Raw genomic sequence first — 24,927 nt, 5'->3', positions numbered from 1 at the left:
TATCCGCTCGGTGCTTACAAACGGATTAAACAACAAGCGGTTCCAATATCTTTCCAGGTATCAAAGATAGGCTGACTGGTCTGCAAATTCCCTGGGTCCTCTTTGTTCCCCTTATTAAAGATAGGTACCACGTCTGCCCTTCTCCAGTCCCCTGGAACCTCAACTCCTCCAGGAGTTCTTGAAGATCATTGCTAATGGTTCTGAGACTGACCCTAAGGGGTGTAAGGAACTAACTGAAGCAATTTCATCAGGCCCTCCCGACTTGCATATGTCGAACTTAACTGGCTAAAGAATACTTAGGTCTTTCCCTCGTTTGGCTCGTGTTCCTTCCCCTTGTCTCTCTGGCCGGTTTAAGATTTCCCTTTGTTTATTTCAGAGGATAATAGAAGGCAAAAGGAAAAAAAGAAAAAAAAAAGTGACGCTCAGACACGATCAAGCTGTTCCATTCCGTCCAGCAGGCTGCATTTGAGCCGTTCCTAGGAGGGTGGCCTAGGATCCAGGCAGCCTACTGCATCCGGTGATACAGACCAAGCACATGCGGGGGGCACGGGACAGATGGATTTTATTGAAACGCAGGCACAGCAAGTGGTTTCCTTTTTCAAGAGGAAGGAGGTGAAGCGCGTTTAGTGCTACGGGACCTACCCCTGCCCTCCCCACACGTGCGCACACACTGTTTTTCCTACTCCAGTCCCAATTTACTCATGAGACATAACTGCAGCATTACAAATAAAAACAAAACTCCCAAAACAACCACCAGCTGTTCTGGAGGGGAAAAAAAAAAGCAGCAACCCCCCTCCCACCCCCCGAACTCTGTACAAGGACACGTTGAACCAGTCTCTGGTCAACTGCTAAAAAGGCCCCGGCCCTAAGGCTCCAGCAGCTTGCCGAGGAACCGCAAGTTGAGGATCTTGAGCTGCTCCTCCAAGTCCATGCGGACGATGCCATCCTCTCCGTCGATGCTCAAGAGGACGCCCGTCGCCTCCCGGTCCTCCCCCAGGATCACCTTCACCTGGAGAAAGCAAGCACAGGAGCTTGAGGGACAAGGGGATTATGCTTCTGCTAGATGCGATGGAGGAAGTCAGAACTGATTGTGTCTGCTGTGAGGTAAAAGGGGCATGGCTTGAAAACAGGACTGGCTGCACAGGGTCAATAAGTTCCTATCGATGATCTTTATCTGGCTGCCCCGAAGTGTATTTATCTTTCCAACCCTCTGGGACGTCGGGCAGCGCTTTAGGTAGAAAATGCTAAAAGAAAGTTAGCTATTATTATTATTATCCCCATTGTACAGATGGGGAAAACTGAGGCCCAGAGAGTCAAAGTGATTTGCCCAAGTGAAAACTGAACCCAGCTCTCCAGAATCCCAGACTAGCCTCCTAACCACTGGACCGTCCTTCCTCTCTAGGCATACGAACAACCCACCCCACCACATGTATTGCTCAGTACAATCCTGATAGGCTAAAGGCTGGTGGAGATAAGTGAAGCGTTCAGATAAGCAAGGGAGCCAGTCGGGTAGCTCAGGGTTGGAGGAGACCCTAAGAACAGACATCAAGGTGGTCTCAGAGAAAGCAGGCAGTCTCCATTTCCATGCCTCGTCTATTTAGACTGGAAGCTCTTCAGGACAGGGCTGGTCTCTTACTCCGTGTCTGGGCAGCGCCTGGCATGATGGGCACTCAGTCTCAGTCGGAACATTAATATTCATGATCTCTGCAGCTTGGAAAGACCAGCTGCATCAGAACGAAGTTTGACCATCACATCTATTAAACCTGGCCATTCTGAGTGCATGCTAGAACTTTAACTCCCTATTCGTCGCGATGGGGGGCCCAGACGAGCATAACTGGCAAGGGAACTATTCGTTCTTTCTGGTGGTGCCCACAGCATGCCAGGCATTCCCAAGCAGAGAAGACAGCTTGGTCCCAGCCCCATGGAGCTCACAGTCTAAAAACTTCTCCATGGATGATGATTATATTGCAGGAGCACCTAGGAGCTGCAGTCATGGACCCATTGTGCCAGGCCCTGTACAGACAGAATAAATTCTCCCCCACACCCTCCCGTGCCTCAGTTTCCCCATTGGGAAAACTGGCATGATGACTCTGACCTCCTTTGTAAAGCGCTTTGAGGTCTGCTGATGGAAAGCGCTAGGTAAGAGCGAGGGATGGTTGTTATAACTGCTTGAATGGGGACTATTTTCGTGGGACATATTGCAACTAACTGAGGGACAATTCCCTCCCCTTGTACTCCTAACAATCTAGGTCCAGGGCTACTGCCTGCTTGATTTGTACAGCAGCACAATGGGCCCCCACGGCTGGCCCACAGGCAGTACTGCACCAACCAGGAACAAATTACTCTTAATCGAGACCCAACACAGACCTACAGAACCAGGTTCTATGTAGGACAGTATAATCCAACTACCGGAGAGGCTAGAGATGCGATTTGATCCGAGCGGCCAGACAGATGGGTTGGCGTTAATGTACCTTATTGTTTTTGGTCGGTATGACGGGCTCGAGGTGCTCACTCGAAATGCTGACCACCTTCTCGCTGTCCTTCAGGTAGACTGAACACATTCCGCCCTGATGGGAGAAGACAGCCTGGTCAGGCGCCAACACCAAGCCAAAGGGCTTCAGAGGCCACGTGCTCTTTCAAACCCGTTTGTAGAGCACGCCTGAGCTCAAACGCAAAGCCGAGAATTCATCTCTTCCCACCCCGGGATGCGAACCCTCCGGAATTCCAGGAAGGTTCCAACGGATCCCCAAGAAACTCTGTTCCCCCCTCAATAGCCACTTAGGGTACCTCCCCGCTGCAAGTGCAGGTCTGATTGCAGCATGGGTGGGCTTTGATCTAGCTCACGCAAGTAAATAAACAGCTGCGTACACACATCAGCACAGTATTCAGCAAGGGGTATCCCCCCAAGTACATGCCCAAGCTGCTAGCACATCGATACTGCTGTTACCCGCACACAGGTGTGCTGCAGAAAGGTGGATACAAGAGCCTTCTCCTCTGCAGCTTGTGGTGTCAATGGCCTTCGCCTGCGCACTTGCTGCTAACCGAGTGTGTTCTTACAACTCAACTTCCTCCCTTAACTTTTCCCTCCCCCCCTTACTGGCCTTGCAACTGGACACATTTGGTTATTCACCGCACCACGTGTTGGTACCACTGTTCTCTATGTCCCTCGCTCTGTTCTCTGCCTCCTATGCACGATCCTGCACAATTCAAACCTGTTCACACCTGGCATCCCGAGCCTCTGTTTGCCAGAAGCTGGGAGGATGGATCACTTGATAATTGCCTGTTCTGTTCATTCCCTCTGGGGCGCCTGGCGTTGGCCACTGTCGGCAGACAGGATACTGGGCTAGATGGACCTTTGACCTGACCCAGTATGGCCGTTCTTATCTACCTTATGTATGCATGGGGGAGGGATAAACATTAGAGGACGGACGCTGGACCCAATACAGCCGTGCATGCAGGCAGTAGTTTGGTCTGACTTTAACTGGGTTTCTTCACACACACCCTCTTCCCAACACCTGCACGATCCAGACCTTGAAGCTACAAATACCCTGAATTAGATCAGACAAGAGAATTCAGAAGTGACGGCGGCCTGAGTTCTTGCTTCTAATCCGCCGCTCCACGCAGGGCTGTTCTCTACAGCAATATCCTCCAGGCTTCTCCTAGTCTTAATTAAAGAGGCCCCAGGGGTTGCCCCCAGGATGACAATTCCATAGCACTGCAATTCTCGCTGTCAGGATGACTTTCCTTGGTGCCTCGCCAGCGTTTGATTAATTTCACCCTTAATTATTTCATCCTCCTTGTTAGTAATTACACCCATCAGATCCTCCCTTATGCCCCATCTGGTTGCCCCCCGGCCCCACGGCAGGAAAGCAGCGCTCCCCCCTCTACGCACCGTCACGCTGCGGATGACTCCCGTCTGCCCCACCACCTGGCTGTCCACATAAGTGTCTCGAACTTTGACCTGGATGTCGGTGGTGACCCAGTCGCTGGAGTTCTGCTCGATGCCGGAGCCGGGGGTGTGAGGGTTGTAACCCCCTGGAGAAGGAGCCCCCGGCGTCATGGGGCTGTAGCCCACTGGGCTAGGACTGGGGCTGGCCTGTGAGGAAGAAGCCGCATAGAGTTAGAGGTCTCTGCTCTCCGACATTAGCCCCTCACGGCCACAGCAGGAATTCCCGCTGGAACGGCCACCCTGGATCTGGCAAAGCCAACTGCAATTTGCGGCTCGGCCTGGCATTTTACACATTCAGGAGCTTGGACGGTACCTGATACGCCATGGGTGACGGGGTCGGGTGGTAACTGGCTGGCGAGTGGGTGTTCTGGTAGCCGACGGGGCTAGGCGCCACCTGGTGGTAACTCTGAGGGCTGGGGCTTGGCTGATAGGAGCCCTGAGGAGACGGAACAGCGTACGGAGAAAACTGATCGGTGTTGTACCTGCAATGAGAAGAGACGGGCAGTGAGGAGGGGGGTAGGAATAGAAGTAGGAACCCGGCGGGGCTCCACTCCGTGTCCTCCTGCCCTGCGAGAGGCTCTCCCCCACACCCCTCCAGGGGCATGCGCACTCACATGGCTGGGGTGCCCGGCGTCTGCGGATTATACGGCGGATTGACCTGCGGAGACGACGGGTCGGGGTAGCCGGGAGTCTGGGGGTTGGGGGTCCCCCCGTAGCCTTGCGGAGAGGGCGTGGGCTCATCATCGAAGCCGTATTCGAACTCCTCATCCGCCCTGGGGAGGAGAACGCATCATTCACACGGCACGTGGGAGACACAATGACGTCTGCAGCCCACCTGTCACCTCCCCGTAGGAGCACACTGAAGTAATCCCCCCCGTCAGTTCTCCACTCTCCAGCAGAGGGCGCCACACACACATCCAATCAGAGTTCCCTTTGAGCTCCTGATACATGAAGCCCCCCAACCCAGCCCCCTCTCCCATAGCCCCCATCATGCCACACACCTCTGCCCCCTAGTGGCTGACCGCGTCAAAGCTACCCCCACCCCCACCCCGTCCCAGACTAGCGCAAGAGACACAAACCTGGAGGGCGTATTGGGGTTGTTGGGGTCCCAAGCCCCGCTCTGCGCAGGCGTCCGGCTCCCGTCGTGCAGCGGCGTCTGGGAGCCGTAGTGCGGGGTCCTGCTGCCTGAAAGAGCCCAGCGCGCGCCTGGTTAGCACCATGTCCGGGCAGCAGAGATGGGGAGGGGCCAGGCCCTACGTCATCCCACCCCCCGCCGGGATCTGGGGGAGAGGCGCAGGTCCATCGGGCTCCCCCATTACCCAGCACCATCAGGTGGGGCAAGGAGAGCTGGGCACGAACCAGGACGGAGTGGGTCGACCGCAAAGCTGGACAGCTTACTGCCCCCTGTTCCCAGGGAGCCCCCTACCATCCTCCTCCGACCCGGGGCCCAATTCCCCCTGCCCCCACGGCAGCAGGCTCAGCTCACTCACCGTCGTGCAGCGGAGTCTGCGATCCGTACATGGGGGTGCGGGAGCCGGAGCCATACATGGGGGTCTGCGAGCCGTACATGGGGGTGCGGCCGTAGGCAGAAGTCATGCCGCCAGGTCTCCTCGAACCCCTGCCAGCGAGAGAGGAGTTGCTGTACACTGGCTTGCTCTGCCCGCCACTAGAGGGCCTCAGGTGCAAGGGCAGGTGCAAACTGTGCCGAGCCGCTGGGCACTGAACCAAGCCCAGTTTCCCACCAGGGGCACCAAGTTGCGGGTCACTACCCATCCGGGCTGGCTTAGCCAGGGTCCTAGAGGTTAGCAGCTCCGTAGCCCAGGAGCCAGCCCAGGTCCCCTGCTCCCCTTCCAACTGGGGGAGACGTGGGGATCTCCTCTGCCCCCAGCCTGGTCGGCATTCGCTTCGACCATGGTGCCGGGCCGCCAGCCTCCATTCTGGGCTTGATCTGGGCCCCACATAAGCCAAGCCTATAGCACAGTTCCCAACTGTGGGACTCAGCTGACCGCCTAGGAGCCTGAGTCACGGACCAGGACCCAGAGCCGGACTCGTTGCCGGGGGATGTTGTGAAGGCCAAAAGTATCACTGGGTTCAAAAAAGAATGAGATGGAGGATCGGTCCACGAATGGCTATTACCCAAGATGCTCAGGGATACAACTCCATGCTCCGTGTGTCCCTAAGCTGGGCCTGGACCACAGGGGATGGATCCCTCGATAATTGCCCTGGTCTGGTTTTCCCTCTGAAGCATCTGGCTTTAGCCCAGTATCCTGTCTTCCCACAGTGGCCAGAATGACCGTTGATCTGACCCAGTACGGCCATTCTTATGTTCTTTCTAGGCGCCCCAGTCACAGACCAGGCCCCCAGTGCGCCAGGCGCTGTACAAACACAGGAGCGCAGTCATTGGGGCAGCTCCCTGGGCCAGAGCCGATCCCAGCAGCCCAGGATTGCAGCTTGCTGGCGGTGGCACCCCAGCCGGGGCTCCCCCCAGAACAAGCCCCATCTCCCCCGCCCGCCGCACTTACACGGTCGTGAGGCGCTGGCGATCCACTGAGATGGTCTGGCAGGTGGAATGGAGTTCCACGCGGGCCGTGGACTCCGTGGCATCCTTCACCACGCCGATGTAGCCTGCAAGGAACAAGGCCTCAACTCTCCGAGCCTGACGCAGCTCCCAGAGATCCTAAGTGTACGCTGCAGGGGGGCGCCCAGCCTGAGCATCACCAAGGGCCGCCTGGAAAACGGGCCACGGGCCAGCAGGGGATTCACACCTGCGGGCTTCCCAAAGCCAAGCGCATGTGGCCAGAGCACCAGCTGGAATCCAGAGCTCCCCTGCTCTGTGGTAAGAACCTGCTGGGAGCTCAGGTCGACTCGGTCCTCACTCGACAGATACAGGGAGGGGACAGCCACAGGCTGGGTTTGAACATTGGAGCTCACCTTAGGGACTCCCTGGTATGGCAGGGACAGGCGGGCTGTCCACTAACAGCTCCCTCTCAGGCATGGGAGCAAAACCCGTAAGTACTGACTCCCTGCTCTAGCCACTAGACCCCACCACCCTCCCACAGCCAGGAATAGAACCCAGGAGCTTCCCCTCCACCCCCTGGCCCCAACCACTAGACCGCGCTCCCTGCAAGGTGACATGCTGCCCCCGGGAATCCCTCACCGCTTGACAGTCCCGTCCCCACCCCACACATACATTCTAATGGAACAGACCTGCCAGATACCTCCCAGCCCCTTCCTGCCCTGCTACAAAAGGGAGAGGACCGGCCCCGGCCGGCAACTGGCCCATTACCTTTGTAGGGTCCCTGGGAGATCCGGACCGTCTGCCCAATCAGGTCGTTGTCCCTGCGCCCGCGGCCTCGGCTCATCCCGCCCCCGCCGAAGCCACCTCGCTGACCTGTGGAGGGGGGCAGAGATCAGAGCGGGACGGTGCCCCCAGGGCTGCAGCCTCACGTCACCCCAGCGTTACCGACCCCCCACTGTAGTGCTGGGCCAGCCGGGGGCGCTACAAACACCGGGGGTGAGCCAGAGCCTACAGAAATCCCCAAACCGAGGCCCAGCCCCACAGGACACCCACCTGCCGCGCTGGGGTGCATGGGGCTACTGATCCGAGGACTCATGGGGGCAAAGCCTCCGACGGTGAAGTTGGTGACGTCCCGGGGCTGCAAGAGGGAAAGCGCGTGAGAGCAGGAAGGGGAACCCTCTCGTGGGGGAGGGAAAGTCCCTCTGGGGCCCTGAGAGGAAACCTGGTGATGAACCAAGGAGGAGCCAGGGTGACACAAGGGGGCGCTATGTTCCCCCAGAACCAATGAGGAGGGAGTAGATCCATGCCCTGGGAAGGGAAGTGGGGACACATTGTCCACCCCGCCCACAGGAGGCTCTGGCTCCACCCCACCCCATCAGCTCCCACAAGGCAAATCGGCCTGCGGCTTTCTTTCCCCTTCTCCAGCCAAAGATCTCAAAGCACTTCCCTAACTCACCTCCTAACCCCCTTCCTTACCTCACCCCCAGTCTACCCGGGGAGAGACTCGCAGGGTCACACACGAGTCCTGCTTCCCAGGGCCATACTCTAGCCACTAGACACCACTGTCTCCAGGGGCTGCTGATTCACATTTCAGGGCATGGAACATTTGCCAGCTGGGGGTCTGGAAGAAATCCACTCCTCCCAATGCAACCACATTGGGTGTCTCTTCCTTTGAGCCACCCAGAAGCTGCTGGCTGGAGACAGGAACTAGGCAGCCTGACCCAGCCTCATGGGGAGGGGGAGGCAGATCCGGGACAGACAGGCTCAGGCCAGTCCCACCAGTCATGCTAGCTATGGGGAGGCCCCGGGCGTCTCCCTAGGCGACTTACCTTCGAGCCCCCAGCCAGCACCAGGTGGCGAGTCTTACACACAAACATGCCCCCGTTCTCCACCAGCTTCTTGCAGTGCAGGAATCCAAAGCCGCGGAAGAGGTGTCTGATCTCCCCCTCGCGACCCTGGGGAAGGAGAAGCAGGGAGGAGAGTTATTCCGGGGACCCCCTCGAACCCGGGCACGCTGGGGCTGCATCCAGAGACCAGCCGCAAGGCAGGGAGGCCAAATTCACAGCCTCCCGGGGGCAGGGCACGTCACAGACTCAAGAGACAGCTGAAGCTCCCAGTCCCCAGAGCCTGCACCTCGGCACTGAGGAGAGAGCACCTCACCCACCACTGCAATGCAGCCACCTCTGGACTCCAATGCAGCAGCTGTTCAAAGCTGCTCAGAAAGGGATTAGGACAGGAAGTGAAGAACAAAACTGTACCCAGTTGCAACAGGAACCCAAGAATGAGGGGGAAATTAACAGAGTTGAAACATGGCCACAACTCTGAGCATAAACGTGAAAATTGCCATGGGGTCTTTAAGGCCCCCCATGGTCAGGGTGTCTATTTACTGAGATAATGCTTCCAGCTGCATGCCAGCCCACAGGGGGCTCATGGTGAGCCCCACGCAGGGGTCAGCAGTGATTCCAAGGGAAGACAGCACCCTGAGCGAGTTGCCGGTTCTCCCCCCGTCTCACCCCCTTCAAGTACCAACCCAGCCCAGGCATGATCTCCCAGCAGGGCACTGGCCTCCACTCGCCGGGACACGGGGAGTGCAGACGAGATCTTACGCTCTTCACCCCCCTCCACACCACAAGCCCATGGCCTGCCTAGCAGGAGCCGCCACCCCCCCTCCCCCGCCCTCACCGAGTGCGGCCCGTCGATGACTTTAACGATGTCCTTAACGTGGATATTGTTCTGCTCCGAGTCCAGGGCCACGGCAAAGCGATTGTCCTTCTTCCGCGTCACAGCCTGATGCCTGACCGTCACCACTTTGCCGTACATGTTCAGGACCTGCACGGGGATGGGGAGGGAAGAGCGGGGAATCAGCATAGCTGGGGGCAGGAAGGACATTTCCCCTCAGGTCAGACCGGCAGAGACCCAGGGGGCTTTTCACCTTCCTCTGCGGCATGGGGCCAGGGTCACTTGCTAGTTTGAACTGGAGTAAGTGGTGGGTTCTCTGGAACCTGAAGTCTTTAAATCAAGACTTGAGGCCATCAATAACTCAGCCAGAGGTTATGGGTGTACTATCGGGGTGGGTGGGCGAGGGTCTCTGGCCTGCGACATGCAGCAGGTCAGACCAGATGATCACAATGGTCCCTTCTGGCCTTACAGTCTCTGAATCTATGACACTGGCTTAGAGGCACTGCCAAGAGATAGGAGTCCTATGGGGGGGTTTCTGGCCCAAGACCCCAAAACAACCCACCAGCCCAGACGGGACCATTGATTCTGTAGTCTGACCTCCTGTGTAACACAGAGAAAAGAACCCAGGCAGTTAGGATTGCAAAGGATGTGGGGGAAAAAACCCTCAGCAGCCCCTCCTCATCAGGCCTGGAAGCAGAGCAGGGAGGGAGAAACGGGAACCCATCTTCAAGCAGAATGGGGAATTCCAGCCTCGAGCCAGGCAGAGGCTGTGGCCGAATCATTTCGATCCCATTAATCCTTACACTGAACATCACTCGCGGGCGAGAAGCCAAACACTGAAGGGATCAGAAAGGAATTCTCCTTCCCAGCTGCTCAGCTGACGGGGTGTGCACTGCTGAGCGGGATCGGGCATGGGCCCACGGCAGAGGTAGGATGCCAGACTGCCCAGACCTTTGGTCTGATCCAGGGCAAACGCCAGGTTTCTGCTGCTGCAGAACCTACCTACAGAGAAGCCAGCAGCTCCCCACGCGAAGGTTCCGAGCTGCCTCCATAGCGCTCCAGTGAGAGTTCGGTGCCCAATGCCGGGAGAGCAACGCGCACTCACCTGGAAGGTCTCCCGCTCCAGGCGGACGATAACCCCGACGGTCTGGGGATCCAGCTGGACCAGCTCGCCCCACTCGTGCTGCCCGCCCACGTCCACGCCGGAGGCCGTCTCGGAGCAGAGCTGCAGGTCCCGAGGCAGCACCTTGAGCTGGAAGAGGGGAAGCGAGTGAGCAAGCAGCCCCGGGGAAGGGACGGGAAGAGGGAAGCGCCCGGAGCTCCGCCGCCGCCCCGCTCACCTCGTGCATGGTGAGGTCCGAGAAGAGGATGACAAAGTTCTCCTCCACCCGCACGATCAGCCCCGTGTCGCCCTCGAAGCGCCCGGCGATCACCTTGACGTGGTCTCCCATCTTGAAGTACTTGCGCAGCTCCTGAGCCGGGAACTCCAGCATGTCCTGGGCGGAGGGGGAATGGGGTCAGGGCGGGAGGCAGGAGACGGACAGGAGGGGGGTGATAGCAGGATGCAGGCACTGCCTGTTGCAGGGCTCACAGCTCTATTGTTTTACATTCCTGGGCTAATCCTGGAGCCCGGGACCACAGGCACAACATCCAGGAACACACAGATTCAAGAGGCCTGCTGCCTCTATAGGTACAGCCAGGTACACACACCCCCTGCCAAGCCTGCACTTGGTCTCCCCCATCCTCCTTGGCAGCCAAAGGGCCTGGATGCAAGCCCAGGCCAGCGCCGCCCACCCCATACCTTGAGATCCTCGTGCTTCGGCATGATGGTGATCTTGTTGCCGTCCACGCTCAGGATCTTGCCCTGCAGGTTGATTAGCTCCCCCTCGCACACCTCCACGTTGTCGCCAGGCTGGAAGTTGTGTTCCCGTTCCTTCCCTGCCCAACGGAGAGCACCGTGACTCGCAGGGAGGGCGCCGCTCCCAGGCAGCAGCAGCCCCACACATGCCTACAGCACGGCCCCCTGTGGATTCAGGGGCAAGACGGAGACCAACCCCCCATCGATCCACTTGGGCTAGACGGACTCCCCGCTGCGCATGAGTCATTTCCACGTACCTGTGCTTTCGGTAACCACCTCCAGATCGATGCCTTCCGGCTGGTCCTCAAACTTCTCCAGCTCAGACAGGGTGGGCTTCACCCCCTCTGTGATCTGGCAGCCGGGGGACAAAAGCGGAGAGATTTCAGGGAGGGGGAGGGGAGACAGAAACCCAAATGGAGTCTGCAGAGCTTCCCTCCAACCTGAGGTTGCCCGCTGCCAGGGGTCAGGCTCCCTGCCTTGCCGCGCAACAGGAGACGAGAGCAGAGCTTTGCTCCAGGGGTGGGTTCATCTCAATCCCCATAGGGGAGTCTGGCATGCAAAGGACACGCCCAGATGGGGATCTTGCTGTCCACCGCCCCCCTCTCCAAATACACATACAACCCCCCCAACATGCAGATGGGGATTTCCGCAACCGTCCCCCCACTCAGACGTCCAAATGGGGATTCCACACCCACCCCATCATGTGCCCAGAGGGGTACCCACAGAGTTCACAATAGGTATGTTGAAAATTTTCCATCAGAACTGGGTTTGGGTTTTGGCGGGGTTATAAACAGAAAATTGGGTTTCCGACTAAACAGAGGTTTCTGTGCGATGCGCCTGCGTTCCATGGGAAGTTTCGATTTTTCCATCAAAAACCAAGTGTCCAAAATCAAAGTATTTCAATTCGGATGTGCTGCCGCAGTGCCTCATGGGAGATGTAGTTCAGGTAACTCACCTTCCGATTCTCTTCTATGGACCAGGCTCTCCAGCTGGACTACATCTCCCATGATGCACAGAGGCCATGGACCCCTCATGGTGTGCCTCCAAGAGGGGAGGTCGTGGTGCCTCATGGGAGATGTAGTCTAAGCAAGGAGGCCAGCTCATAGTGGAAAATGGGAGCACGAGGCGCCAGAACTACAATTCCCCTGAGGCACCACAACATTTCCAGACCAGAACTTTTTTGATTTTTGCCAAAAAAATTAAGTTTTCTGAGGGGGGGGACCCCAAAATCCTCATTTTCTGACCCGCCCTAACCTACGCCTTGACAGATCTGGTTCCTGCTCCAGCTCAGAGCCCCACCTTGACAAGAGCCTCCTGGCACAGAGCCACAGATACTCACCACAGCCGACATGGCAAAGCTCTTGAAGAGGAAGCCCTTGCGACTATAACGATTGCCTTCGAAGATGAGGAAATCGCCATCGGAAGCAACATCTCCCCCCAAGGACCTAGAGCAGGGGCGGGGGGGGGGGGAGCATTAGGGGGTCAGGCACCCACAGCGGCAGCCTTCTCAGAAGTGGGACAGGCTGTTTCATAACAGGACAGTGGAGCTGCAGGGAATGGTGGCTCTACCTCTATTGCCCCGGGAGGTCAGGACTCCAGGATTAGGTCTCTCACCAGCAGCTGTCTGGACTGCCAGTTTGGGGCAAATCCACCCTGCTCCCAGGGCAGGGAGAGGGTCTGACTGCCCTTCCTATGCCTCAGAGCCCCTCGCCACGGAAGGAGCCCAAGTCCCAGTGCGCCTGTGGATGGAGCTGGAGGAAGTCGTGATGGAAGGATGACAAATCATCACCATCTCTATCCACCTATGACCCAGGGACCCTGCAGTGCCAACTGGCAGAGGGCACAGGGCGTGCAGAGGGTTTTACAGAGCTCCCTTGAGTCAGATAGCTGCATAATAGTTCCCCAAAGGGTGGCATGTGAGGTGTCTACCAAGAGCCAGTTGCCCACTGGTCATCATAATCACTGCAAAATATCTGTACGGATAATATTTAAGGAGCTATGTATCAATACTGAATGTTGTGCTCTTCAGGTCTTGCAGTTAAGGCAGGTCACCAGAAGGTGACTACCTCGGATATGTTCCTCTCAGGCAGGAGGTAACAGATGCCTATCTCCCTGTCTGGTCGTGTGTGTATCAGGTGTTGTATGCCTATTTGCAGACCGGCCCAGGTGCGAATTGAGAGATTGCAGAATCTACAGGAAGAAACAAACCGGCAGGGGCTGGGGGTCCTGTTTACGGATAAAGACAAAGGATTGATCTGGGATATCTTGGGAGTCCACTGAATCCTTCACCTAGGAGGCAAACTGAGAGCGCGTGTGTCAGGAAGGAAGAGTCACAACTAGCCAGACAAAAGCCTGGTGGGGATTTGAGGAGAGCAACATTCTACAAAACACGAGAGGGTCGTCTTCATTTAGTCTGAGCTCCAGGAGGCACGTGATGATTTTATTTTCTTTGTAATCATTTGTTTCCAGTTCTTCTCCTTGCTACTACTTGAAATCTCCATGCTTCGTTAAATACACTCAGGATTTCACTATAAACCCATCTAAGTGCCACGGCGGACACAGACGATGCGTCCTTGCGCTGAGGGCACACTGCCCGCCCGGATCATCCCCAGCAAGAAACCAGCCACTTACCGGATCTTTTCAGCATCAAACAGCCGCTGGGGGGGCCTCTTGAACTTCTTCCGCTTGGCGAACCAGTCCTTCTGCAATTCAAATGGGGGAGGGGGAAACAGTCACCACTGGGCCTGGGGGATCAGGCATCCCCACCAGACTGTATGGGCGGGGTACCGAATGCCATCAACAGACCCTCTGGAAAGGCATTCGCCCGCCTCTCGGGGGGGATAACAGAAGGGCCCTGCTTATCATGGGCTGTGAGCAGGAGGAACCTGCCCCTCCTAGGGCAGTACAGCGAGGTGCACCGGAGTAAGCACTTTACAGTGGAGAAATGCGTCCCCCCTGTCATCAGCTGGGTAACTATGCGGATACAGACATGCCAACACACCACCACTGCCAAAGCTGGGGCACCAGGGCATTAACAGCCTTGAAGCGTCAATGGGGACAAACTCTTCCCTCTCAGCGCGCTCAGCAGAAAAGAGCTCAGGGAATCCTGCCAGTCAACATACCAGGCTCATGCGAGCTTTGATCCGGTCAAAATCGATCCGCGGGATCATCTTCAGAGAGATCTGGTTCTGGCTCGGCTCAACGTAATCCACCTGGAAGGGAAGACGACATGAGCTCAGGAGAGGAGGGGGCGGCGTCACGGAGACGCCGGCCACAGCCAATCTCCCTTGCAGCAGCAGGACAGGAAAACAGTGGGGGCTCCTCCGGTGTCCAGTGTCACGCTAGCTAGGGACAGAGCAGAAATCGAACCCACCCCTATTGCAATCTCTGGCCCCCACTCCCACCCTTAGCAAGGCCAAGGATTCCCAACACCCAGCTCCCGCTCCACTGAAGACAACGCTCCCGGACTCCGAAAACAGCCTGCCCCAGCTCAGAGCCTCCCGGTGCAGGCATTAAAGGTACACCTGAACGCCAGCTGCCCGAGCCCCAACCCTCTGTTCTGAGCCAGCCAGCACCCCGGCCCGTACCTGAGCAATGTCGTCCTTGTAAATGCCTCTCTTGAGCCGGACCCAGGACTTGGGCTTCAGGTTGGTCACCTCCTTCACCACCTTCAGCACGTCTGTCATCTCCTTGATGGGCACCATCTGCTGGTTCCAGTAGCCCATCCGCAGGTTGCCCACGCCCTCAATGGCCTGCTTCACGTGGGTCTGCTTGTAGGCTTCCACGTAGATGTAGCCCTTCACATGCTCGGGGGCCACCACAGACTTGATCTGCAGGGGCTGCAGGTGGGCAGGGAGGGAAGTTCCGTGAGATATGGGGGCTGGCCTCAGGCACGCTCCAGCCTAGCCAATCCCCCCTTCAACAGATCAACAGCAGGAAGCCCGGCTCACGTCAGGATCTGCATGACCCTCTCCCATCTCTCAACAAGTGGTCAACAGCGCTAAGCCACCCCACAAAGTTGAATTGAGTTGGGGGCCAAGGGGACTCCTGCCCCCCATTCTTACCGTGTCTGTGAACTGGTAGGCGATGAACTTCCTCATCAGCGCTATGGCTGTGGCACGTTCCTCTCCGATCTGGGGAGAGAGGAGAAGAGAGGCCATGGTGAGAGCAATCTATAGCTAGAGAGATGCCCTCACACCCCAACTCAGAGAGGAGGCGGCGTTCATGGCTAATGAAAACCCAGCCACGGGGCAGCTGGAGCTCATGATTCAGGGTTTAGAGGTGTTTCAATAGCATCCTCCCCTGGCTGGAACGTACCTTACACTTCACAGTCCAGAGGTTGGGATCCCTGAGTGGAAGGAAAAGAAAAACAAAAAAAAAAGGCTGTTAGCAAAATAACCTTTGTTATGTGTGACGCGGGCAGACCAGGTGCCAACTCATGCCAGAGCCCCAGGCCAATTCACTTGTGTATTAGTATAGATCAAAGTGATTGTTAAAGGTATAAGAGTGTAGTTGGTGTTTAAACTTCATGAAAACTAACGGGATGTTACTTGCATTTTCACTTATCTGCATCCCATCATCATATAGCAGCAAACATGTACACTGTGTATGCCCCTCTAACTAAATGGAATGCAAGTGAAGAACTTCAACAGAAAAAAGTGCTCATTTCAAAGCAAGTGTTCATTGTGGGTGATGATCGGAGATCGAAGACTCAAAATGCATTCCTCGCTCTCCGTCAGCAAAGGAAAAACCCATGTGGGTAGTGACACTGTCAGCTTGTTTTCTGTGAGAAGCAGCTGTGTGTGTGGATTCAAGGAAAGATCCTGGATCTCTGGACTGCTTGGACTCTTACAGGAAAGTGCACCAGATGCAAAGCGGAGATCCCCAGAGACAATCTAGCTACCCTGAAAAGACTTTGGGGAAACTGGCAGTTTATTACATCACTGCCACCATTTGGAATTACAAACTGACTCACCTGTGCACATATTTTTCCTGCTTTAACTTCTCAGTAACTCATTTCCGTTCCTTAGCTAATAAACTTTTGGTTAGTTTACTATAGACTTGGCTGCCAGCCTTGTCTTTGATATGCCATCTGGAGTACCCAGTTGATAGGGGGTCTCTTGGGACTGGAAACAACCTAAATGTGATGTGGTTTTTGGTGTAAGAAACCGTTTTATCACAATGCCCAGTTTGTCTATGTCGCAAGATAGCCTGGAGAGTCCAAGGGGACTGTCTGTGACTCCATGGTAAGACTGGGGTAGTGTCCAGGAGTTCACATTTGTCACTGGCTTGGTGAAAACTAATTACAGAACACACCATCAGTTTGCGGTGTCTGTCCTGTTTTCCGATAGTCTGTACTCAGGTATCAGAGGGGTAGCCGTGTTAGTCTGAATCTGTAAAAAGCAACAGAGGGTCCTGTGGCACCTTTAAGACTAACAGAAGTATTGGGAGCATAAGCTTTCGTGGGTAAGAACCTCACTTCTTCAGAAGCAAGATGTACTCAGGTAGGCACTCACAGACGTGAGCCACTCCAGATAGTGTGATACCTGGTGCCACAACCCATGCCTCCCTCTCCTCCGCATCCCTTCGTCCACCACTCCTGGCCTGATGCCACAGCCCGTTCCCTGCTCTACCCTTCATGTGCCCTGGTCTTGGATGACCTTCCATCCCCCCTCCACGAGGTGCACGTTCTCCCGGGCAGAAGGGCCTTACTTGACACCGGGCAGTAACTGCTGCTGCGTGATGTCATCCGAAAGCTCGTCAGAGCCGCCGTACACCCTGCAAGGGAAACAGAAGGGGTGGGGAGAAACGTCAGGCCCAGCAACGACAGCACGAGCTGGCGGTTGTGACAGCAACGATTCCGAGAGTCCGGGGCAGCCGGCCACTCCGTGCACACACCAGGGAGGAGGGGAATTATCTGCATCTGTCCAGAACCAAGCTAGGAGAACGGACGCCTAGAACCAGCCAGTACTTGGCTACATTCAGGAGACCAGCCCCTTCCCGCAGAGTCAGACCAGCCGAAGCACTAGCTGGGTCAGTTACACACCAGGGCAATCAGGCAGAGCCTTTGCAGGGCTCATCTCTAAACACCCCAGGCCCTGAAGGAAACGGAGAGGGTCCTGCTATTTCCTAGGGATCCGTGTGGCACTGACAGCCTCTGTCTGCTCCTGCTGTCCAGTCCCTTTCCAGGCTGCAAGGACTGGGGTGGGGGAAGAACCTGGCTTCCAGGCCCGTGAGGACTGGGGTCAGGAAGAGCCCAGCTTAACTGTGGAGATCATGGAATCAAAGGCCTACCTTTCCCATGGGGACAGCAAGAAGGAATCAGAGGCCCACGGGGAAAGAGCCAGTGACCCTGAGGACTGGAGGATCCTGGGGGAGGGCATAAGGGAGAGATGACCCCCCCACACACACACACACACACACACTCTGCCCTGGGGGCTGGGCACTCACGTTTCTCCCACGGAGGACTTGGCGTATTTCTTCATGTAATATTCGCCCAGCTCCTCTTCGCGCTGGTCCCTGCGGAGAGACAGCAAAGGAAAGGGCATGAGGGATCGGATTGGACCGACGCAGGCCACAGCCCTGCTGGCGGCGCAGAGACCCCCCCAGGCCATGTGGTGACTGAGCTCACAGAGACAAGGGGAGCGACTCGGGCTCCTTTCCCCAACCAAGATCGCAGAGCAACAAGTCACCAGGGAGCAACACAGGGGCTCTGGGCTCATGCCGTTGGTTGAGCTGAGGCTGCTATAGGATATAGCCAGGTCTCCCCGGGTTAACAGAGCATACGGCACAGACACTGCTGCCCTCTGCTGGGCACGCTCAGACCTACTTCGGGTTCTTTAGGGTGCCCCTAGTGGAGATTTTTTTCCAGCTCCTTCCGGGCCCTTGTGCCCGGAAGCGAAGGCCCCGAGTCTTATTCCCCACCATGTGTTTACACTGGACACCAACACGTGCACGTCATAGGCAGCAACCTCATCCCGCTCTCTGGTCCCCGGCTGCCGCGTCCCGTTCCCCGCCCCCAAGCACAGGGTAACATCACCTCCAAAGGTTCTGCAGCCTCCGCGCCCCAGAGCGATCCTCGTCCAGAACCACATTATCAATGTTGGAGGCTGCAAGAGACGCAGCGGTTAAATAGCCCCCACACCTAGCACCACCGGGGGAGGGGAGAGCCCTGGAAATGGTCTGCCACGTGGCCAACCACCCGAAGGGCGGTCGATCAGCGAAGCAAAGCTGAGGCCTGGGACGGGACAGGATGGTGGGAAGCAACATTCAGCCGACTCCACCGACTGTTCCCTCGTGGCTGGAGCACAAGCGAGGCAGCGAACGGGGCGCTCGCGTTTGGAAGAGGGATCCCGCACGCGGTGGGCTTGACTCGGTTTCACCGATCGAGGCAGCACCTCTTCCTCTGCTGCAGAGTCACGCTACAGCTAGAGCCAGGCCGCTACAGGGCGAGAGAGCCTACGCGAGGCAGCTTCTGTGACCACTATAGGAGACAGCAAACCCACTGCCCCTCTCCGATTAGGCCCTCCTCCCCCACCACACCCCCAGCCTGCTCTATTGCCCAGCGACAGGGCTGAGAACAGCAACTGAGCCAAGGGTCGGATACTTTCTCCAGCATCGCTCCTGGGGCCCACCCGGCTGGAAGGAAGCGGAAAAGACAAGGCAGCACCGGGAAGGGGCGGGGAGGGGTGGGAGAGGGCTGTGAAGAGGCAGGGGCTGGAATGAAAAACGGGCTTACCTTCAATTTCTTCTGCTCAGGAAGCAGAGGTGGTGGTGGAGGGCGGACAGTATGAGCCAAATAATAGCATCAAAACCAACCACAGGGTGAATGGGGAACATAAAACCGGAAGGAACAAAATTAAGATGTGGCACAAACCAAGCAGGTGCGAATGAAATGCACGTAAATAAAAAAAAACAAACAAGCACGAGGGGGAGACGGGGAGAGCGCTGGCAAGATGGGCAGGCTGCCACGGTAAAGAATTTCAGTGTCTGATGGCCTGGGTTATGCGGAAAGTGCTAATACTCGATAATCCCTAGCTCTCACGTAGTGCTTTTCATCAGATCGCAAAGCTCTTCACAAAGCAGGTCAGTTTGGTTACCCACATTTTACAGATGGGGAAACTGAGGCACAGAGGAGGGAGGCAATTAGCCCAAGGACACCCAGGACTAGAACCCAGGTCTCCTAAGGCCCGGTCGGGTTCTCTCTCCATTAGGCATGGCCCTGTTCCAACTCTGACATCTATGGAATGAACTGTTGGCCCTGACCCCCCGCCTGCAACAAGTCAAACCTCACAGCTGTGACAGCTTCAGAGTGGCTGCCTCAGCATTTCGCCGGGACCCCCAGGAGGTAGCACTGTCCCTGACCTGCGCCCCGTGACCTGAGTGCTGCCGGCGACGTGCGGCACTGCTCGCCGGCCTGATGCTGGCAAATCAACAGGAGCATTCGGCTCACTAGGTAGGCAATGAACCCGCAATCAATACCACCACCAAACGGGGGACCAGCCAGAGCACGGCATGTCTGCCCTGGGTGGGACCCCCACCCTGGGGTGCCTCTTTGAATCCAGCCTGGGGCAGCAGGGGAGTCACTATCCTGCCACCCTTGTTTGGTGACTAAGGGCCTCACTCTAATCCCCAGGGGACGGGCACCCGCCTCAATCGTCCCTCTCGTAGCTGGTCTCCTTGTCAGCAGCCTCAGCGGACAGGCCAAGCCCCAGACCCTCCTCCCACACACTAGAGGCTGTCGCAGCAGGGCGTCTTTCACTAGCAGCAGTCACCCTTAAACTGGAATCCCCTCCGCCCCCAAGGGAAAGCCTCTTCCCGGAGATGCCACCTGACCCAGTCCAGCCCCAGAGAGCCGAGGCAGACAAGCGGAGCCACAGGCAGACCCCACAGTGTTCCCACGGGGGGAGGAAACAACTGACTGATCCAGAGAGCAGAGCCCTTTTACCCCCAAGCAAGCCGATTCTGTTTGAAAAACAAGGGCGGCAGATAAGGAGACTGTGGGGAGATGAAGGAAATACAGCCCTAATTGGCATCATGTAGATAGGCCATTAAGCACCCGGATACACACAGCTCTCAGAGGGCTATGGATTCTAGCAGGTATGCTAGTACTGCAGCAAATCACTGTTTCATTCAGCAAAAAACATATCTACAAACGTACTAAAAAAGTTGGATCGACACAAAAGACACTTTGTAGTTTTCCAAACTTTCCATAAGAACATGAGAACGGCCATACTGGGTCAGACCAAGGGTCCATCTAGCCCAGTATTCTGTCTCCCGACAGCGGCCAATGCCAGGTGCCCCAGAGGGAATGAACAGAACAGGTGACCATCCCCTGTTCCCATTCCCAGCTTCTGGCAAAACTTCCACAACGTTTTCTGGCCCCAATTTGGAGCAACATTCTACTTTGAAGAGGGACTTAAAAAAAAAACCCAACTAAAGCAAACTCAGCATCTGAGAGACCCCCTGTCACTCCATGGTTACTCACGCTGCCAGGCTCAAACATTCACACTAAGATCGACCAAACTTCTTCACTTGTGCACTATTATGAATTGTGTGTATTGCTGTAATGCCGCGGACCCTCAGCCACGGACCAGAAATCCTGTTGTGTTGGCTGCTGTACGTTTTTATTGCTATTAGGCATATTACGGTGGGCCTAGGACCCCATTGTGCCAGGTGCTGTACAGAGAACAAAAAGATGATGCCTGACCTGAAGATAAAAATTCTGTCCCCAGTTCCACTTATGCAACCTCACTGGCTGCTGCGGAATTCGGCTCTGTGATCACAGCTCGGTTATCAATCATTTTGGTGATACACGAGCCAGACCAGAAACCGGCTCCTTCTCTCGGAGCTGTGCTGGCTTCTCCAGAGCGAGCCGGGGCAAGTAGTAGCCAAAATTTCTTTATGTCCCTAAATTTAGCAGAGAGGATTCTCAGCGCACAGGGAGCAGATGCAGGGAGCAGCCACGTTCCTGATAAATCTACACCTACAACTGGGCCAGAGCCCTACTGCGTCTCAGGCCTATATTTATGGGCCATCACGAGTACAGGGTTAACACCTCTTCTGGGACCTGCTGAGGCGGCTACTGCAGTGGCACCTCCAACGTAAAGCCCCCAATTTTCTGCCAAAACGTTAGTACAACTTTGGCAAGTGATCTTAAAAGGCAAATGAGGCAGCGTATTGCCAGCTGCCCTCTCCGTCAGCCTAATCTCAGGGGAGTTGTGAGCTGGGCTTGATCATGGAGCTAATCGAGAGCGCCGAAACCCACACAGTGGCACATGGATTGAGAACCGTCAGAGCGCACTACAGAGGAAGATTAGAGTCCCTGCTGTTTTAGGGGAGGGGAAACTGAGGCACGGGGAGGGGAAGTGACTTCCTAACATAGCAACTCCGCGACAGGGCTGAGAATAGAGCCCAGAAGTCCTGCTCCCAGCCCCTATGTGTACACCCCTCCCAGAGCTAGGGCTAGCTGACTCCATAACCACTAGACCACCCTGCCTTTTGGAAAGGCAGCAGAGAGGGAAGATTTCCCCTCTGATGGGGAGGGGACATGTCAGGAACCAGGCAGCAGTGCAGCCTTTAAGTGACAGATAGAAATCTGGGGCTTCCCAGCCGCGATGGGATTTGAAGGCTCCTCTCCCGCCGGCCGCAGGGATTGGTTTACAGGGCTCTGCTTGCCAGCATTCCTGCCTCCCTCCGTAGGGGCCCCGCAGCTCGTCCTCAGCAAAAGGAAAATCAAAAGGAGTAAAACTATGTTCTCCACCGTTCGCTGATGGGGAGGAGCATGCAGAGGAGTGACACGATAAGGAGCAAAGCAGTGGCACTGGGGTTGGGGGAGACAGACAGGATGTTCTGCAACATCCCATCCCCAAAGCTCCCTGGTCAGTCTCATCCAACAGGGCTTGCAATCCAGCTCGAGGGGGGGGGGCAGGTCCCTGGCTAAACAGCAGCCACTCCCCCTGGGAAACAGGAGCATTACCCTCAACTAGTAGATGGGGAACCAAGGAACATCACACCTGGAATGTCTATACTGGAGAGTCCTGCTAACACCCCATCCTGCCTCGCACCGGGGAGGCTAAAGAGCAGACCCCTATTTCCCCCAGGTCAGAGCGATATTGCTCCGGAGCTAGCTGAAAACGGGGGACATGCCCCGGGGGCTGCACTAAATCCCCAGCCGATCCTCCCAAGGAGGGCACAGCCTTACCTTTCTCCAGAATGTCCTCCGCGCCGTCCTCCCACTGGTCCTCGTCTTCGTATTCATCGTCCACATCTGCGGGAAAGAGAGTGAAAGGGAGACTTGCTCAGTTAAGCAGGCTCCAGGAAACAGCTGGCCAGAGGTGCCGCATGGGACGGGATGGCCCAGAAGCTGCCTGAAGGAAACTGAAGCCGCTTTGTGATCACTGGCCTGACACATAGGAAGGCAGAGAGAAATTGGACCAAAATTCCTGAAGCCCTCGGCCTCAGGGGAATCCCTGTGGACTATGCACAGGCAGACAAGAGATCCAGTCCACAGCAGCCATGCCCTAGGTAACCCATCACCTCCTGACATGCTTTCCCAGAAGATAGGGAAGTATTTTATGCCCATTTTAAAGGAGGGGAAATCGAGGCCCAGAGAAGGAAAGTGATTTGATCCCAAGGTCACCCAGCAATTGAATAGAAGGGCTGGAAATAAGAGGTCCTGATCCCCCATTCCCCTGCTCTAATGTCGAGACCGCACTCCCCGGCTACAGCCAGGAATAGACCCCAGAAGTCCTGACTCCCAGCTCCCTCTATTCCTACCAATCACACTGCACAAGCATCCCTGGGGGCCTCAGAGTAACACACACACACGCAGCCCTGGAGGTTCCTTACCGGCTTCATCCAAGATGAACCCTCCATGTCTGGGCTTCTTTGGCGGCCGATCATCATCGTCCTCCTCTTCCTCCTCATCGTAGTCTTCTTCCTCCTCCTCTTCCTCCTCCTCAGCCTCCTCCTTCTCGCTGCCCGCGACGCTGGCACGCTCCTCCTCTGCCTGGGCATTGCAGAGGGAAGCTGATCAGATGCAGAGCCCATGCAGCCCTGGACTCGCCGGGTGGATCTCCCAGGAACGGGTCCATCCCCCCTTTAGAGCTTTCCCCATGAGAACCAGCATGCAGGGAACCATGAGGAAGTGGAGGGGCGGTAAGGGTGAGCCTTGCTTCCCACCCTCGCCTTGCAATCTGCCTCCCCCAGCCATGGAGTCGGCACCCCCAGAGCAGAGTTCAGTCTCCGGGGTCTATTCAGCCCGTGACCACTCTGCCGAGAACGGCCCTGAGAAGGACAATTGGGCAGGTGATTTGTGACAGACACTTGTCCTCCTGGACTGACATGTGTCAAACTCACTTCAAACAGACCACTGGCCAAACCCCAGGTGGCAGTTTACTTCTGTTACCAAAAGGGGTTAGATCGGAACTGGTGAGCTGTGGCTGCTGAAGAGCGCTTCACCTGTGGATCTCAAAGTGCTTTAAAAAAAGGGTAGAGAAGTATCATTTTCCTCCTTTCACATATGGGGAAACTGAGGCACAGAGCAGCAGTGACTTGCCTCAAGTCACACAACATAGCTAGGAATAAAACCCAGGTGTCCTGACTCCCGGTGCAGTGTCCTAGCCAAGTTCCAGTCCCCTGAGCCATTCAGTCCCTACCCTGCTTCTTCGGTTTTTGGTGTGTTTTTTGTTTTTTAATGACAGACTAGAGTAACATTTGGGACATGCTACATTTCAAGTGGGTATAAACTCCAACCCCCCTTCCCCCCCCCAAAAAAACACATTCCTTTAGGCAGTGGCCACATCTCTCCGTCAGCCTCACCTCGTTCTCTACCTCCTCCGCCTCGCTGCTCCGCTCACTCTCATCCTCGGAGAAGTTGCTGTCTTCGCTATCCGACATCTTCGCGGGGCTCCTGGATTCTAAGGGGATGGAATTTCCTCCTGAGAAATACCTACGAGAACAGGGGATGCTCTCAAAGAAGGGACCTAAACGGCCTTCCATCCAGAAATCTCAGAGCTCTGTATAGGCACCAATGAGTCCACCCAATTACCCCTGCAAGGCACCTGGTAGTCCTGTTTTATAGACGGGCAAACTAAGGCACATTCAGGTTAAAGTGATCAAGGCCTGGTCTACACTGGAGTGGGAGGGGGGAAAATCGATCTAAGTTACGCAATTTCAGCTACGTGAATAACATACTTAGATCTACTCACCGCGTTGTCTTCACTGCAGTAAGTCGACAGCTGATGCTCTCCCGTCGACACCGCCTCTCGCCCCGGTGGAGTACCGGAGTCGACGGGAGAGCGCTCGGCCCCTGCTGGATCAATCGCTGCCTGTCAATCCAGCGGGTAGTGTAGACAAGGCCTTACTCAAGGTCTACTAGCTGTGAGCGTTTATAAAGCCTCCATCACTGGAGTATCCAAGCCTCTTACAAATATCAATGGATTTGTCCTCTCAACACCCCACGGAGGTAGGGAAATAGCATCCTCCCCATTTTACAGATGGGAAACTGAGGCACAGAGCGACCTTGGACAGCTAGAGAGAAACACGGGGTCTGTATGTCCAGAAACAGCCCCTCTTTATTCATCAGATCTAAGTCCTGTACCTCGTGGTAGATGAAACATGATCAAAAGGAAGCATCTGCCAAATGCTATAGACTCTTATTCCATCAACTGAGGCAACAGAGTGAATTAAAATTCACTGAGTAACTATTATAGGTATTACAGTAGCTCCCAGGAGCCCTAGCAGGACCCCCTTGTGCCAGAGGCTGTACATTTTAATTTCAATTAGGTGTATTATGGTAACATCTAGGCACGCCCTGTCACAGACCAGGACCCCATTACGCTAGGCGCTGTACAAACCCAGAACAAAAAGACAGTCCCTGCCCCGAAGAGCTGATAATTTAAGTATAAGACAAGAGATGGA

The 24,927-nt window shown here is 56.0% G+C and overlaps 1 protein-coding gene across 1 annotated transcript; it reads right to left on the bottom strand.

The window, feature by feature from the left end:
• Positions 1–546: 546 nt before the first annotated feature.
• On the bottom strand, positions 547–23,952 carry SUPT5H (SPT5 homolog, DSIF elongation factor subunit). Its single transcript, XM_065421060.1, has 29 exons — positions 23,827–23,952; positions 22,855–23,014; positions 22,208–22,273; positions 18,743–18,754; positions 18,044–18,113; positions 17,455–17,523; positions 16,717–16,782; positions 15,322–15,352; positions 15,069–15,137; positions 14,592–14,843; positions 14,127–14,216; positions 13,636–13,706; positions 12,344–12,449; positions 11,262–11,355; positions 10,948–11,084; positions 10,487–10,642; positions 10,252–10,398; positions 9,150–9,296; positions 8,297–8,422; positions 7,521–7,605; positions 7,236–7,340; positions 6,472–6,574; positions 5,440–5,567; positions 5,029–5,134; positions 4,564–4,722; positions 4,263–4,431; positions 3,893–4,096; positions 2,472–2,567; positions 547–1,009 (listed from the first exon to the last, which is right to left on the bottom strand). The coding sequence occupies exons 1-29, from the start codon at positions 23,902–23,904 to the stop codon at positions 866–868; spliced, it is 3,246 nt and encodes a 1,081-aa protein (XP_065277132.1). The 5' UTR covers positions 23,905–23,952; the 3' UTR covers positions 547–865.
• Positions 23,953–24,927: the final 975 nt, after the last annotated feature.

This window comes from Emys orbicularis, chromosome 21 (genome assembly GCF_028017835.1).
Source record: "Emys orbicularis isolate rEmyOrb1 chromosome 21, rEmyOrb1.hap1, whole genome shotgun sequence".
In the NCBI taxonomy this organism is placed as follows: domain Eukaryota; kingdom Metazoa; phylum Chordata; order Testudines; family Emydidae; genus Emys; species Emys orbicularis.
This window is presented reverse-complemented; position numbering and strand designations above follow the sequence as displayed.

Bases quoted from the DNA above. Each gene is read 5' to 3' on its own strand.
- SUPT5H (XM_065421060.1), bottom strand. From the start codon at position 23,904: ATGTCGGATAGCGAAGACAGCAACTTCTCCGAGGATGAGAGTGAGCGG. The intron at 14,844-15,068 runs GTAAGAATGGGG...GCCCACCTGCAG, and splicing joins CCTACCAGTTCACAGACACG to CCCCTGCAGATCAAGTCTGT. The intron at 2,568-3,892 runs GTGCGTAGAGGG...TTCTCCCATCAG, and splicing joins GAGTCATCCGCAGCGTGACG to GGCGGAATGTGTTCAGTCTA.